Source organism: Amblyraja radiata, chromosome 1 (genome assembly GCF_010909765.2).
Source record: "Amblyraja radiata isolate CabotCenter1 chromosome 1, sAmbRad1.1.pri, whole genome shotgun sequence".
NCBI classification, from domain to species: domain Eukaryota; kingdom Metazoa; phylum Chordata; class Chondrichthyes; order Rajiformes; family Rajidae; genus Amblyraja; species Amblyraja radiata.
In genome coordinates this window covers 69,833,922-69,848,522 of record NC_045956.1, presented here as the reverse complement: position 1 = coordinate 69,848,522, position 14,601 = coordinate 69,833,922, and the positions used below count along the sequence as shown (strand labels likewise).

Here is a 14,601-nt window from a genome sequence, read left to right as displayed (position 1 = left end):
GCAATTAAGGAGTTAAGGAGATATTGGAAGTAATGGTGTAGCCTTCAGATCTAACATCTACAAACTCCAAGATCTTCAAATCAAAATTCAATTTTGACCAGAATAGTAGACCATAAGACGTTGGAGCAAAATTAGGCCATTCAGCCCATCAAGTCTACTCCGCCATTCAATCATGGCTGATGTATTATTCCCACTCAACCCCATTCCCCTGCCTTCTTCCGTAACTTTTGACACCCTTATGAGCCTGTCCCACTTAGGCGATTTTTCAAGCGACTGCCGGCGACTGTCAAGTCGTAGCCGGTTGCTGAAAACCCGGTGACTGGCACGGCGACCGTCAGAGTGGAACACACTCACATCGCTTCCTTCGCCAGCCAGTTATGCAGGCGGGGACAGGGCAAGCGGGGAGAGCGCTGTCCGAGGGAAATTCACACAGTGCAAAGCCAATGGGTTACAGGCACACACCACGATGAACAGGAAGGTTGGCGCTGTAGACGGTGAAATCAGTGTACAGGAAGAGTCACTTAAATCCTTTAAAAGTGGGGGGAGAAGGGGGAGACAGGGTGGGAAGAGCGAGTGAAAACAACTTTTAAGAAGTCAGAGATACACGACTGAGAAGGTCGGCGGACAATAACATTACCGGTCGGTTATCCTTGGTTCTGAAAACTATTGTTTACGATTTTTTCCCTATGAGCCAATGAAATTCATCGGTCAGCACTGGCTACAACCTACGAGAACCTACTAGAATCTTTGACCTCCTGACGACCCACCTACGGCACGAGAATTCTCTCTACTCTCCATGTTGAAATATTTGCGGCGACCACAATGAAGCCGCGACTAGTTCCGAGAATGCGAGAACTACTCACGATCATGAAGGCAACTATCTGGCAACCAACCGCAAATGTCGCGACCATGTGGTGACCACATAGTTGCCTAAGTGGAACAGGCCCATTACTAAACCTATCAATCTCCATGTTTAAAATACCCAATGGTTTAGCCTCCATAGCCATCTATGGCAATGAATTCCACTGATTCACCACCCTCTGGCTAAATAAATTCCTCCTCATCTGTATTCCATATTGAAACTATATCATGAACAAATCATTATTTAATTCATTGTTAAACAAAGCATTCATATTGGAGTCAACTGTATTTTTAAAATTGTCTTAATTAACTGGTTCTAACTTTCTGTCCAACCTGAAGTGCATTGCTATAACATACAATTATTAGACTTTAATAGGATCCATTTTGACAGAAAAGAAGAGCTAAAACAGATACCTAGTGAGGAACCACAGGGGAATATTCCTATTATGCATTTACATGTTCAAGAAAAGCCTTTTGAAAACTCCCTTTTGTGACGATAACTTGGAACTTGCAGCATCAAGTTCATAAATGCCCACACTGAATACTCCATATTCATGGAATCACTAAACAGTAACAACTTTTGTAATTACAAAACAAATTCCCCAGACAGCATACCTATTTCAATGCAGTACAATCAAGTCTACAAATTTTAAACCTGGATATGCTCCTTAAGTCTAATTGAGAAGCAATTAAGATCATATTACATGGCACAAAGCACTTACCTGTGCACAATTTAGCGCTACTCGTGTAGAAATGAGGCTTGCAGTGGGTGACACACTCTCCATGCAATACTCCATCAGTCTCCTGAAGAATCTGAATGGCTTCCGCAGCTTTGAGGCAATTGATACACTGCGAATATTTGGGTCCAACACAGGCTCGGCAAGGAGGGCGACAGGCTTGGAGAAAATAACAACAAGCAACTTATGTTTTAAGGCAGTTTTGCAATATTAGAAAAGAATCACAAGATGGAGTTGGTCAAACCCATGCATTGGTTGTGATTGTTAAACATTCGAGCTGCAATTCATGAGCAGTGCACTGTTTCCTGTGTTACTGAGGAAGGAAGCTGCGGGATGAAAGGCGACTGATTCTTCCTGATGATGAATGAAATCCTCACAGGTCACTAACCCGAGGATGTCCTCTAGTATCTAATGCAGAGGTAATGCAGCCAAAGACCAGGCAGTTCAGTGGTTTTGCATGGGATTTGTCCCCAAGAGGTCCGAACCATTAGTAGACGGAACTGTAGTTCAAAGATAGACACAAAATGCTGGAGTAATTCGGCAGGACAGGCAGCATCTCTGGAGAGAAGGAATGCTTCGGGTTTCGGGTCAAGACCCTTCTTCAGACTGAAGAAGATCCTTCTTCAGACTGGTTTAAACCAGCATCTGCAGTTCCTTCCTACACAAACTGTAGTTCAAGTTGCACTATGTCACATGAAAATAAAAAAACCTGGCATGATCTTTAAGATGTTGATATAGAAAAATTCAAGCACTTTGCTAATGACCTGGGAAGAAAACCTTTCATCTCCATCTTGTCTGACCTATGCATTATTTCAGCCCCAGAGGTTTAAGTTTGGGTTTATTATTCTCATACTGATGTTCAGTGACTAGCACGGCTACTCTAAATGGGTCCAGCATTTTTCTCAATTGACTCAATCCAATACCACCAGGTCCCATCATGGGCAACTAGAGATAGATATATTCCGGCCTTGACAGAAAGTCTCACAACCTGAAAAGGAAAAATTAATGCCTCTATCCAGTTTCTCAAACAGAGGCCGAGAACGCAGATGAACAAAGGAAAGCACAAACTTCAGAAGAATGCGAAACAAAATACAGCCAAGAAATGTAAATTCATTCCGACAGACCACAGATTCATACTAAAGCTACTGAGCTGAATGAAAATATTTGGATAGCCTTTAGCGTTACTCCACCATATTCTTTCATGACATACTGTAACTAAACCAATCTGTGCCATTAATATATCTTTCCAGATTTTAAGTCAGTAAGAGAGATTAATAGTGATTGCAATTGCACAATTGCACCCACCCCAAGAGACTCACATTGAAATAGGTTTCAAAATCATTGTGCTGCAGAGAGTTGCATCAAAGCTGATCGCAGATTCAATGGCAGAACAAATGGCTGAGTAAGCTTATGGGCAAATTGTCTTTGAGAAAGAAGAGCGTCTGCCATTAAGTGATCTAAAATGACCCTGAGAATGATAGGAATAGGAAACTGAGCCATTTACTCTGTCAACATACTTTAGGCCAATATTACAATGAATTCCCAAGTTATCACTTGTACAAGATCTGGTGCCTCATTAATGTAACCTGGAATTAAATCTAGATATTAGACTTATACAATTTAAATTGCCGAAAATGAGGTTTGAACTTAATTTGTTGTAGAAGCATTTGACTATAATTTTTCAAAGCACGATTAAGATGTATTTTGCTTCTAACTTTTCCTAATGCCGCTCTGTTCCACACTGCAGCACAGATTCCTATCTGAGTAATTATAGAGCACTATCTCTTACCTGGTTAATAAATGGTAGCCTTTGACTGCATTGACCCTGAAGTATCTCAGTAACTCGGCAACAGATTGTATCGCAACAGGGTTTTAAAGTATGCAGATAATTAAAATTGGGTTGTTGCAAACATGCTGAATATATTTCCCAAGTACTGAGGTTTAAGTTAGAAGAATATTAATGGAAAATAAGTAATCTAATATGCTTCCTGACTGCATTTTATTTTCCAAAAGATGCTCCAATTCTGGGGTGAATGGGTTTTGTAATTCACCTCTTTGATAACTCTCCTATTTTTTCAGGCTTCAGAGCACATGTATGGTGTGACCCAGCCTTTTCCAGCCGTATGCTCTCGACTGAAGATTTGTAGCCATGCAGTGTCCAAATCAAGAAATATATTATAGCGAGACACGTGTAGTGAAACAAAGTGATCTTTATTGAGTTACTAGACTAAGTGGGATCCATTGGTCCCAGTCACACAGGAGTCCTGGTCCCCCAACCCGTTCCCCCAAAGCAATATTCCCACCCATAGCCCCCAACTGCGCAGGCACGGCTCGTTTCCCCTCATCCCCCAGCACTCCCTCCCCCTCCTCTTCATGTGTGGGAGGGGAGGAGGGGAGGGGAGGAAAGGAGGGGAGGGGAGGGGAGGGGAGGGGGGGGGGGGATATGGGGGAGTGTGTCGGGGCGTGGTGTGTGAGGGGAGGAGGAGTGTGTGTGTACAGGGGGGAGTTGTGGAGGGAGAGGGGTGTGTAGGCGTGGGGGGAGTGAGCTCGGAGAAAAGACGGGTAAAGAGCCACGGGAGAGAGGGGGGAATCACCGGGGGGGAGGGTGCTTCCACAGTTATATATATATATATATACACCAGGGCACACCCCTAAACCATGTGATGACATCTTCCCGCCAAACGCAGTCACGTGACCCTGCCAGACCTAGTGCCGAGGGTTCGCTCAGTAAGTGGCCTAACCAGCAGATGGCGCCACAGGACCCCCCCCCCCCCCCACAGAACCAGGCACGAAAATGAAACGGCAGACGAATTACGTGTTGCCCCCTCACATCCACCAACAGGGAATGAGCCCGTTGGAAATCGGCGCCCAGCAATGTCAGCAACCGTAAAGGTCCAGATAAAATGCGAATCCCATACGTCCGTATGGAGCTGCCATTTACTGCGGTTAACAAGGGCCCCCGCTTTCCGGAACGAGTGTCGACCCCTGATGGGGGCAAAACGCTAACCTTCACACCCGTGTCAATGAGGAACTGTCGTCCCGAAATGTAGAAGCGGTGTTTCTGGCCGACATGTGCAGCGATTGCGTGCGGCCATCCCCAGTGTTTCCCGGATACGAGCTGAGCGGGCAGCACTGATTGGCCGCTGAACCCCAGCGCTGATGATAATAACACCACTTCCCTTTGCCGACTTCGTCTGGGACCGGTGGCGCAGCTGAGCTCCCGGTGGATACATGGCCTGGTCGCTGGGCCTTCCAAGGCACCATTGACACCCGATCGATCGAACCACCGCCCTGCTAACCCAGGAGACAGGGCTGATGACAGTCCATCAGAGTGAGCATTTCGCTCATGAGCACCGACGGCTTGCAATCGCTGAGCCCGCCCATGTGCGTGAGCCGTGCTGCTCGATCCCGGCGCCTGAGCCCGAAGGTACGCAGGAGAAGCGCTTTGAGGCTCTCGTATTTGTCTTCGTCCGGCAGCGCGCATAGCTAATGGACGACCGGCCGTCTCCTGATCCAGTGCGTCGACCACATAATAGTACCGGGTGTCATCCGTCATGACGCGTCGAATGTGGAACTGGGCCTCGGCCTGCTGAAACCACACTTGGGGCTGTGATGTCCAGAACACGGGCAGCTTAAGAGAGACAGCATTCTGCTGGGCTGGATTGACAGCAATTTCGGGTTGCTGGGGTTGATCATTGGATGCGTCCATTCTTCAAATCCAAAATAACCACTTTGGATCATCGGGGTCACCAATATAGCGAGACACGTGGTGTGAAACAAAGTGATCTTTATTGAGTTATACAGAGAACAGCTGGGGAGGATTCTTCCAGAGTTCTATTTATATACCCATGCACACCCCAAAATCACATGACGACTTCTTCCCGCCAAATACAGTCACGTGACCCTGCCAGTCCTAATGCCGAGGGTTCGCTCAGTAAGTGGCCTAACCACCAGGTGGCGCCACTATATATATATATATATATATAAGAGGTATAATTTAAGATATAAATTGCAGGCAGAAATTGGAACGATTGATTAAGAACAAAAGTGAGACCGGTGGGAATAAGAGCAAGACACAAAAGAACATTACAATGCAGGAACTGACCCTTCAGGCTATCAAGACTGTACTAACCATGATGCCAAATACAAGTATTCCCATCTGCCTGCATATGGGTCTATATCTCTCTATTCCTTGATGTCTAAATGCCTCTTAAATGCTCCTTTCATAACTCCTTCTACCGTCTCCCTGGTAGCACATTCCAGACACATACTGTGTAAAAATACTAGCCATCTTCTTACACATTTCCTCTTTCACTTCATTTCAACCTATGGGCGGCACAGGGATGCAGTTTGAATCGCTGGGCTGAAGGACCTGTTTCCGTTCTGTATCTCTAAATCAGGTCCTTTGTTATATGAACCTGGGAAAAGATTCTGATTGTTTATGCTACGCATCTCACGTGTCTTTTATGTACTACGGTCTGATCGCCACCCTCATCCTCTGATGCTGCACAGAAAACAAACCAAGTTTCACCAGCCTCTCCTTACAGCTAATAACCTCTAATCAAGGCAAAATCCGGGTGAACCTTTTCTGCACCCTCTCCAAAACCTCCGCATCCTTCCTGTAAATCAGTGACCAGAACTATAGGCAATCATCCATTAAGAGGCCTAACCAAAACCTCATTCAGTTGCAACATGATCTCACTGATTTTATGTTTAAGAAAGAACTGCCGATGCTGGTAAAAATCGAAGGTAGGCAAAAATGCTGGAGAAACTCAGCGGGTGAGGCAGCATCTATGCAGCGAAGGAATATGCGACGTTTCGGGTAGAGACCATTTTTCAGAATGATCCCTCAAAAAATTTAGTAAGGTTCATTAGACAAGATCTCACCCACACAAATTCATGCAGACTATCCCAAATAATATCTTTCCATAATCTGTTTACATAATTGTTCCTCTGTCCCTGAGGCCCACCCATTTGGCCTCTGCATGTGCTCTCTATATTGTCCTTTCTAAGTGCATCTAGAACATTCTCCCTCATCTGGAGTGTAATTCCTCTATCTCTTTTGCATTCTTTTTGATCATGTGTGAAACATCTAAACCTTGGAACATTGAGCTGCCACATTTGGCCTTGTCTCAACCAAGTAGTTGTAATGATCACAATGCCGTAGTTCCATGCACTGATCCAGGCTCCAAGTTCATTTGCCTTACATATAATACTCCATGCATTAAAATAAATACACTCTAGTCAAGCAGTCCCACTATGTTTATTAACTTGGCCTGCCTACAAAACAATTAAAACATTACTTACGTATTTACAAATCTCCAACACCAATTATTATCTCATATTGCACTTAAAATAAATGATTTTCAGTGCCAGAAGGCTGTTTAAACATGACATCAATGATCCTGTGTTTAAAGCTTAATTTATTCTTGAACACATCACATCTAAGTTGCTTATTCAATGGGATAGCATTGGGCAAAAAGAACACATAACATCATACGGCCATAAGTGACAGGAATAGAATTAGGCCACTCGGCCCATCGTCTACTCCGCCATTCAATCACGACTGATCTATCTCTCTCTCCAAACCCTATTCTCCTGCTTCCTTCCCATAACCTCTGACACCTGTATTAATCAAGAATCTATCCATCTCTGCCTTAAAAATATCCACTGATTTGGCCTCCACACCCTGCCGTGGCAAATCATTCCACAGATTCACCACCCTCTGACTAAATAGATTTCTCCTCATCTTCCTAAAAGAACAGCCTTTAATCCTGAAGCTATGGCCTCTAGTCCTAGACTCTCCCACTAGTGGAAACATCCTCTCCACATCCACTCTATCCAAGCCTTTCGCTATTCACTCCATGAAGCTATTTGGTGTCACTGAACATTGAAATGGTGAGGACTTCTGTATCCAGTGGAGAAGTGAGCTATGTCAGTCAGTAGCATCCAGAATTGTGACTGACCTACCTCTGAAAAGCAGAGAGGTCACCCACTCTCTGATCAGAACTGGTTACTTTGGATTTGATTTTCAATTTTAGAAATCAATCCCTCTCAACCACATCCAACCTATTGGGTCAAAATTAGCCTCATTAAGTCAGTAGCAAAAGGATTATAGAATTTGCAGCAAAACCTAACATGTGGATAAAACCAAAAGAAAACAATTAAACGGCAAGTAAAGAAAGATTCTGTAAGATAATGGAGTTAGTGATCCAGCATAGGTTTTATAATGAGATCTGCATCAGCTTCTCCGATCAAAATATAACACTGTATCGTACTCTCACAACTGAGCGCACAGCAGTACTGCTTACCTCGGCATATTCCACCCGCTGAGTAAAATCCCACGGGACAAGCCGAGAGACACTGGCCTTTGTGCAGGGCATGGTGGTTGGCACAGGAGGTGCAAAGCACAGGAGCAGAGCCAGTGCAGGTCACACAGGATGCATGGCAGGCTAAAACAAAGAAAGAGACACAGCTGTAAAAGCATAAACTGAGGAACAGAATACGGAAGCAATGGCTTTTATGGCTGAAGAATTAGACTACCAGAAAACCCATGAACAAAAGTGAACAATATCTATAAGAACGGAGGAAGGAACAGCAGATGCTGGTTTAAATCAAAGATAGACACAAAATGCTGGAGTGACTCAGCGGGACCAGCAGCCTCTCTAGATAGAAGGAATGGGCTACGTTTCAGACCTGAAGAAGAGTCTCGACCCGAAACGTCACCCATTTCTTCTATACAGAGATGCTGCCTGTCCCGCTGAGTTACTCCAGCATTTTGTGTCTATTATCCAAAAGAAGAATGCTTTATATAATTCCATCCATTCAAACAACACAGGCCATTCAACCCAATAGCACCATACTAGCCTTGTTGCAGTACCCACCACTGATTCTCACCAACCAACTCCTCTCCCTTAGCATTGAAAGCTTTCCTTTCCAAACAGACTTTACAACATGGCTCCAATTTTGTGAAGATACCATTAAGAATCTGGTCCTGCTTGCACTGACCGAGCCAAGCTTGGTTCACATCATAATTTGCATAATCCCATCCACATTGAAAACCAACCTGAAGGCATGGCAGTTTGAACACTGCACATGAAATAAAATAAGTAATATTTTGGAATCTCAGCTGGATATTAAAGGGAAGATGCGACAACATGGAAATGGAAACTCATCACAGGCAAGTGGATAGATATGAACCACACTGATGCCTTTGACTGACACAGAAGCATCCTGTTGCAATGGTTGCTTGGGGCTATACATTTTTGGGAATGTGCCTACACAACCAGATTGCAATTTGCAAAACATTCTTGCGTGAACTGGCTTGATATTGGCACTTCCTGGCCCAGACATTAATCTTTTTCAAAACACTCAATATTGAACAATAAATGTAGTTCTCCCAAAGGATGAAAATACAAACCAAGACAGAGAAACAACATCATAATTTCCATAATTTGTATTTTCAGAATTACATAAAACAATACAGCACAGGAACTGGCCCTTCAATTCACAATGTTTATGTCAAACACGATGCCAAGTTAAACAAATCTCCTCTGCCTGCACGTGATTCATCTCCCTCCATTCCCTGCATATTCATGCAGGGCTCGAAATTAACGGTTGCCCGGGTGCCATAGACCACTCAAAGTGCCGCCGGGCAACCTAAACACCGAGTCATTTTGCCCGGCTTGGCAACCAGATACTGGTTTGTACCGAAGACAGACACAAAAAACTGGAGTAACTCCGCGAGTCAGGCAGCATCTCTGGAGAAAAGGAATTTTGTGTCGGCGGTGACGGCTGTATTGCGTGGGAAAGATACTAGGTGCGGGGTGAGGATCTTTGGTGCAGCTGCTTCAGAAGTGTCGCAGCGAATGACGGGCCCCGAACAGCGGCAGCAGCGGCCGCGGCCGCGATAGCGGCTCCATCACCTCCTCCTCCCGCACCCCTCCCGCCCTGATAAGGGCCTCTGCTTGCAAACCCGCTAACGGCGCACTTACAATACAAACCCTCCCACACGCCAAGGCCGGGAGGTGGGAGGAGGGAGGAGAGAGGGGGGGGGGAGGCCTCGGCGTGCGGGAAGGGTTTGTTTTAAAAGTGCGCCGTTAGCGGGTTTGCACGCAGCGGCCCTTATCAGGGCGGGCGGGGTGCGGGAGGAAGAGGTAATGGAGCCGCTGTCGCTGTCGCGGCCGCTGCTGCTGCTGTGCGGGACCCGTCATTCGCTCCGACACTTCTGAAGCAGCTGCACCAAAGATCCTATAGCTATGGGGTCTTTGAGCTGCACCGCTCGGCCCCGCACCTTGCTGTTGGTTGGCGGTGGAGGGAGGCGGTGGCGAGGAGTTCCCAACGGCCAAGGCAGCGGGGCGATGTTGTCCGAGGAGCGCTGACCTTCCTTCCTCCATACCTTACCCCCCTTCTCTCTCTCTCTCTCTCTTGTACGCCCCCTCCACCACTTATCCTGGGACCCCTCCTCTCCATCCCGCACTGATCCCCATTCCCGCCTCTATTCAGTCCTCACTGACATCCCCTGCGCTCCCCTCCCCATCTCCCCCCCAATCTATTCATCCTGCGCTGATCACCCTATCAACCTTGCATTGATTCTCCTGCCACCCCCCCCCTCCATCCATCCTACACTGGTTCCCCAATTCACCCTGTACTTACCCCTTTCCCATCCATCCTGCACTTCTCCTCCATCCATCCTGTACTGATCCTCCATCCATCCTGTACTAATCCACGCATTCATCCCGTACTGACCCACCACCCTCCATTTACCCTGCACCTTCCCCTCATTCATCCTGTAGTGATCTCCATTCCTCCTGCACAGACCCTCTGATCCACACTGTACTGACACCCACCCCACCCCCCCCCCCCCCCCCCATTCATCCTGCGCTGATCTCCCCCCCCCCCCCATCCATCCTGTACTGGTCCTCCCATTCAAGAAGAATGGGGGGAACAGTCTGAAGAAGGGTCTCGACCCGAAACGTTGCCTATTTCCTTCGCTCCATAGATGCTGCCTCACCCGCTGAGTTTCTCCAGCACTTTTGTCTACCCCCATCCATCCCGTACTGAACCCCCCCATTCAACACCACTGACATCCCCCGTGCTTTCCTCTCACAATTTTACCTACTCCAACCAACATGTACTAATTCACCTGCCTCTATCCATCCATTCTGCACCGACTGCCTTCCAACCCCCCACCATCTATCCACCCCGCACTGATTCACACACACCCCCCTCCCTGACCCGGACATTGACTATGTTTGATAACGGAATGCAATCAAATGTGTTTTAATTCCCAATGTTATTATTTGTTTTAATCCATAAAGATGGATTAATTAAATGGTGAATAAGTGGAACATTAAAACCGCAGTGTTTGATTGTCACTGCTGCCGTTGACACGTTATTACAGAATCCATTTAATGGCAAATCAATGCTCTTAATATGGAGTATCAGTACTGTAGTTATTTAATGAGCAACATTCACAACTATACGTACGCATATATGTTACCATGCTCCAGGATTTATTGACACAGGTTGATTATACGCTGAATAATCCAACCACATTTTTGTTTGGAAGTGGAAAGAACTAATAGAAATTGCATTAATTGCAATGTGTAAAAAGAGTTGAGGTACTGTCTTATAATTTTGCTGCATGTCATTGTAGGATATATCATGTCTTGATTGGTGAATATGTTTAGTTTGTGACTTTATTTGAAGCAGAAATAATATGTGAATGCTTCATTGAGTATAATTCCGACTGGTAACTACACACTTCGTGCGAGCACATTATCGCACGCGTCATGCAAACCGTCTTAAATTACTACCTAAACTGTCATTTGGCAACCTAAAAAACTGGCAAGGTTCCCCGGCTGGCAACAGGGAAAAAAAGTTAAACGAGAGCCCCGTCATGTGCATATCTAAAAACCTCGTAAAGGTCACTGCCGTTTCTGCCTCCACCACCGCCACCCTGGCAGCACAATCCAGGCACTCACCGACCTCTCTATGAAAAACTTGCCCCGCACATCTCCTTTTAACTTTGCCCCTCTCATCTTAAGGGTATGCCCTCTCGTCTTCGATATTTTCACCCTGGGAAAAATGTTCAGACTGTCAACCCTTTGTTTGCCTCCCATAACTTTATACACTTCAATCAGGTGTCACCTCAACCTCTGGTGCTCCAGAATAAATAATTCAAATCTGTCCAACCTCTCCTGTACTAATACGTCCCAATCCCAGTAGCATTCTGGTAAAGCCCTTGCGCATACCTCCACATGACTTCCTGTAATTGGGGTGCCAGTCTGCACGCAATACTCCAAATGCACCTTAACCAAATTCTTACAGAGCTGCATCATGACTTCCTGACTCTTATACTCAATGGAGGATTTTTATTAGAGGCATAAGGAACTGCAGATGCTGAAATCTTGCACAGAACACAAAGTGCTGGAATAACTCAGCGGATTAGGCACATCTCTGGAGGACATAGACAGAAGACATTTCAGGTCAGGACCCTTCTTCAATCTGAAGTGGGTCAGTCCAATACCGAAACAAACCCAAGTCCTCCAGAAATGCTTCCTGACCCATTGAGTTACTCCTGCACTTCGTTATCTACAAAGGATTCTTAATGCTCTTCTTATGTTCTTAGATAGAGTCACAGAGTGATACAGTGTGGAAACAGGCCCTTCGGCCCAACTCGCCCACACCGGCCAACAATGTCCCAGCTACACGAGTCTCACTTGCCTGCGCTTGGTCCATATCCCTCCAAACCTGTCTTATCCATGTCCATCCCATGTCCATCCCACTACTTCCCCCAGCAGCTTGTTCCATACACCCACTGCCCTTTGTGTGAAAAAGTTACCCTTCGGATTCCAGTTAAATCTTTTCCCCTTCACCTTGAACCCATGTCCTCTGTTCCCCGACTCTGGGCAAAAGACTGAGTGCATCTACCCGATCTATTCCCCTCATGATTTTGTATATCTTGAGAAGATCTCCCCCCCCCCATCCTCCTGCGCTCCAGGGAATAGAGACCCAGCCTACTCAACGTCTCCCTATAGCTCACACCCTCTAGTCCTGGCAACAACCTCGTAAATCTTTTCTGAACCGTTTCAAGCTCAACAATACACTTTCCTATAACGTGGTGCCCAGAACTGAACATAATATTCTAAATGCGGTCTCACCAACACCTTATACAACTGCAACATAACCTCCCAACTTCTATACTCAATACTCTGACTGATGAAGGCCAATATGCCTAAAGCCTTTTTGACCACCTTATCTACCTGCGACTTGTCCTTCAAGGAACCATGCATAAACCTCTTCTTTAGATTTGTTCCCTTTACTACCAAACCAGAAATTTGATTCAGATCATGACCAATACCTATATAAAGGCATTAGAAGATGCTTTTTCCTTACTCTGGGTTCTATCTCGTTACTTTTGGAAGTTTTCCAAACAGAATATAGTCACCATTTTCATTGTGGGGTTATTTGGAATTTGAAGACAATCTGGAGATAAATTTACAATAGAACCTGACAACAACTGATTTGCATTTGCTTTGAGAATTAGAGTTATAACTTGCACATCAATAGGGAATGTTCTGATGTGCAGGCAAGACCTGTGCCCACTCTTTCCACAGTGCAGCAAGTTGGATCACTGGCTCTTTTAATATGTGTCCTTTGTAAAAAAAAAACAACTTGCTGAAGGACCAGAATTCAGGCTTATTCAACGAGAATAAGCCTGAATTAATTGTTACAGTTCATGAAGGGTCCTCCCAGGATGCAAATGTCTGCTCCACTATTTGCTGAATAAAGTAAATATTCTGATAATATAAAATTAGACTAATGGGATGAACTCCACTTGTGAAAAGAAAACATAATTGGTAAGAATATAATTCTCAACGGCAATCTCCGGCAGTCCCTTTAGCCTACTTACTTGCGTTATTATGTTCTGCATTATTAATCATTCATATTCCACCAACATAAAGTTTTGCCCACAAATTCTATGCCCTGTGTAGGATTACAAACAGAATGAAAGTTAAACTTTCACATTCTGCCATTCCACACGTGACCCTTGGACAAAGGTTGACTTTATTTTCAAGGGTTTTTTTGTTGTAAATTTCCAAATGAAGCGTCAGGACTGAGATTTTGGCCTGAGTCCAGTGCTCAGAGCAGGAAAGATGCCAGTTCACATGCATCTTTTCAGCAGCCAGTCAGAGGTCATTCAAGTGGAGCCCTGCTTGCTGGCAGGTTTAAGATGATGAGAAAAGTTGTTCCAAGGGAAGACTTTAATGTATTTTTTTTAAGGAGTCCTTCTAATGGGTGAGCTGTAGAGTTGTATTTGTCTCCATTATCATAGGTGGCTTTTTAAGAAGTACAGTGCTCCACAGAACATTGGGTTATTTATCTTTATATTTAATTCAAGAGATATCAGTATTGTTCCCAACCAAAAAAGTACATAATTCTTCCTAAAATCAATGATCAGATGTCATTGATTGCTTTGATGGGAATCTACTGTTTGCGTATAATACGCGTGGGAAAATAAATCTTGAGATCTGTGTTTGAATTTTCCCAAGCCAACATTTTTAATCCTACTTTAAGGTCTCAGTTTAAATTAAACTAGTTCACTGAATGGATTAGCTGAATATTATATAAACAAGACACAAGGTTCTGGAGTAACTCAGCGGGTCACCTTATTTCGACTGAATGTTCCAAACAGCTAAAGCAAAAGGGAAAAAAAAAAACACAGCTTGTGATCCGCCACTGTAAAGCTGCTGCATGAAACATCAGACGAGCTCTGCTCCCTGACTTTCTTGAATTTCTGGCACTGTGAATACTGACACAAAAAACTTATTCAATTCATCTCGTTTCTTTATTCCCCATTTTCACTTTTCTAGCATCATTTTGCAGTGGTCCAATATCCACTCTTGGTCCTCTCTTAGTCTTTATATATTTGAAGAAATATTTTCTATCCTCATTTATATTATTTACTGGCTTATCTTCATATGTCTAAAGAGGTCTC

The 14,601-nt window shown here is 44.8% G+C and overlaps 1 protein-coding gene across 2 annotated transcripts in view; it reads right to left on the bottom strand.

The window, feature by feature from the left end:
- fras1 (Fraser extracellular matrix complex subunit 1) overlaps window positions 1-14,601 on the bottom strand; it is a 518,669-nt gene that overhangs the window by 217,021 nt on the left and 287,047 nt on the right. For both annotated transcript variants that reach the window (XM_033023871.1, XM_033023878.1), the window contains exons 17-18: window positions 7,910-8,050; window positions 1,584-1,757 (exon numbers count right to left, since the gene is read on the bottom strand). In XM_033023871.1, the coding sequence (XP_032879762.1) occupies window positions 1,584-1,757; window positions 7,910-8,050 (315 nt within the window). The remainder of the gene's footprint in view (window positions 1-1,583; window positions 1,758-7,909; window positions 8,051-14,601) is intronic.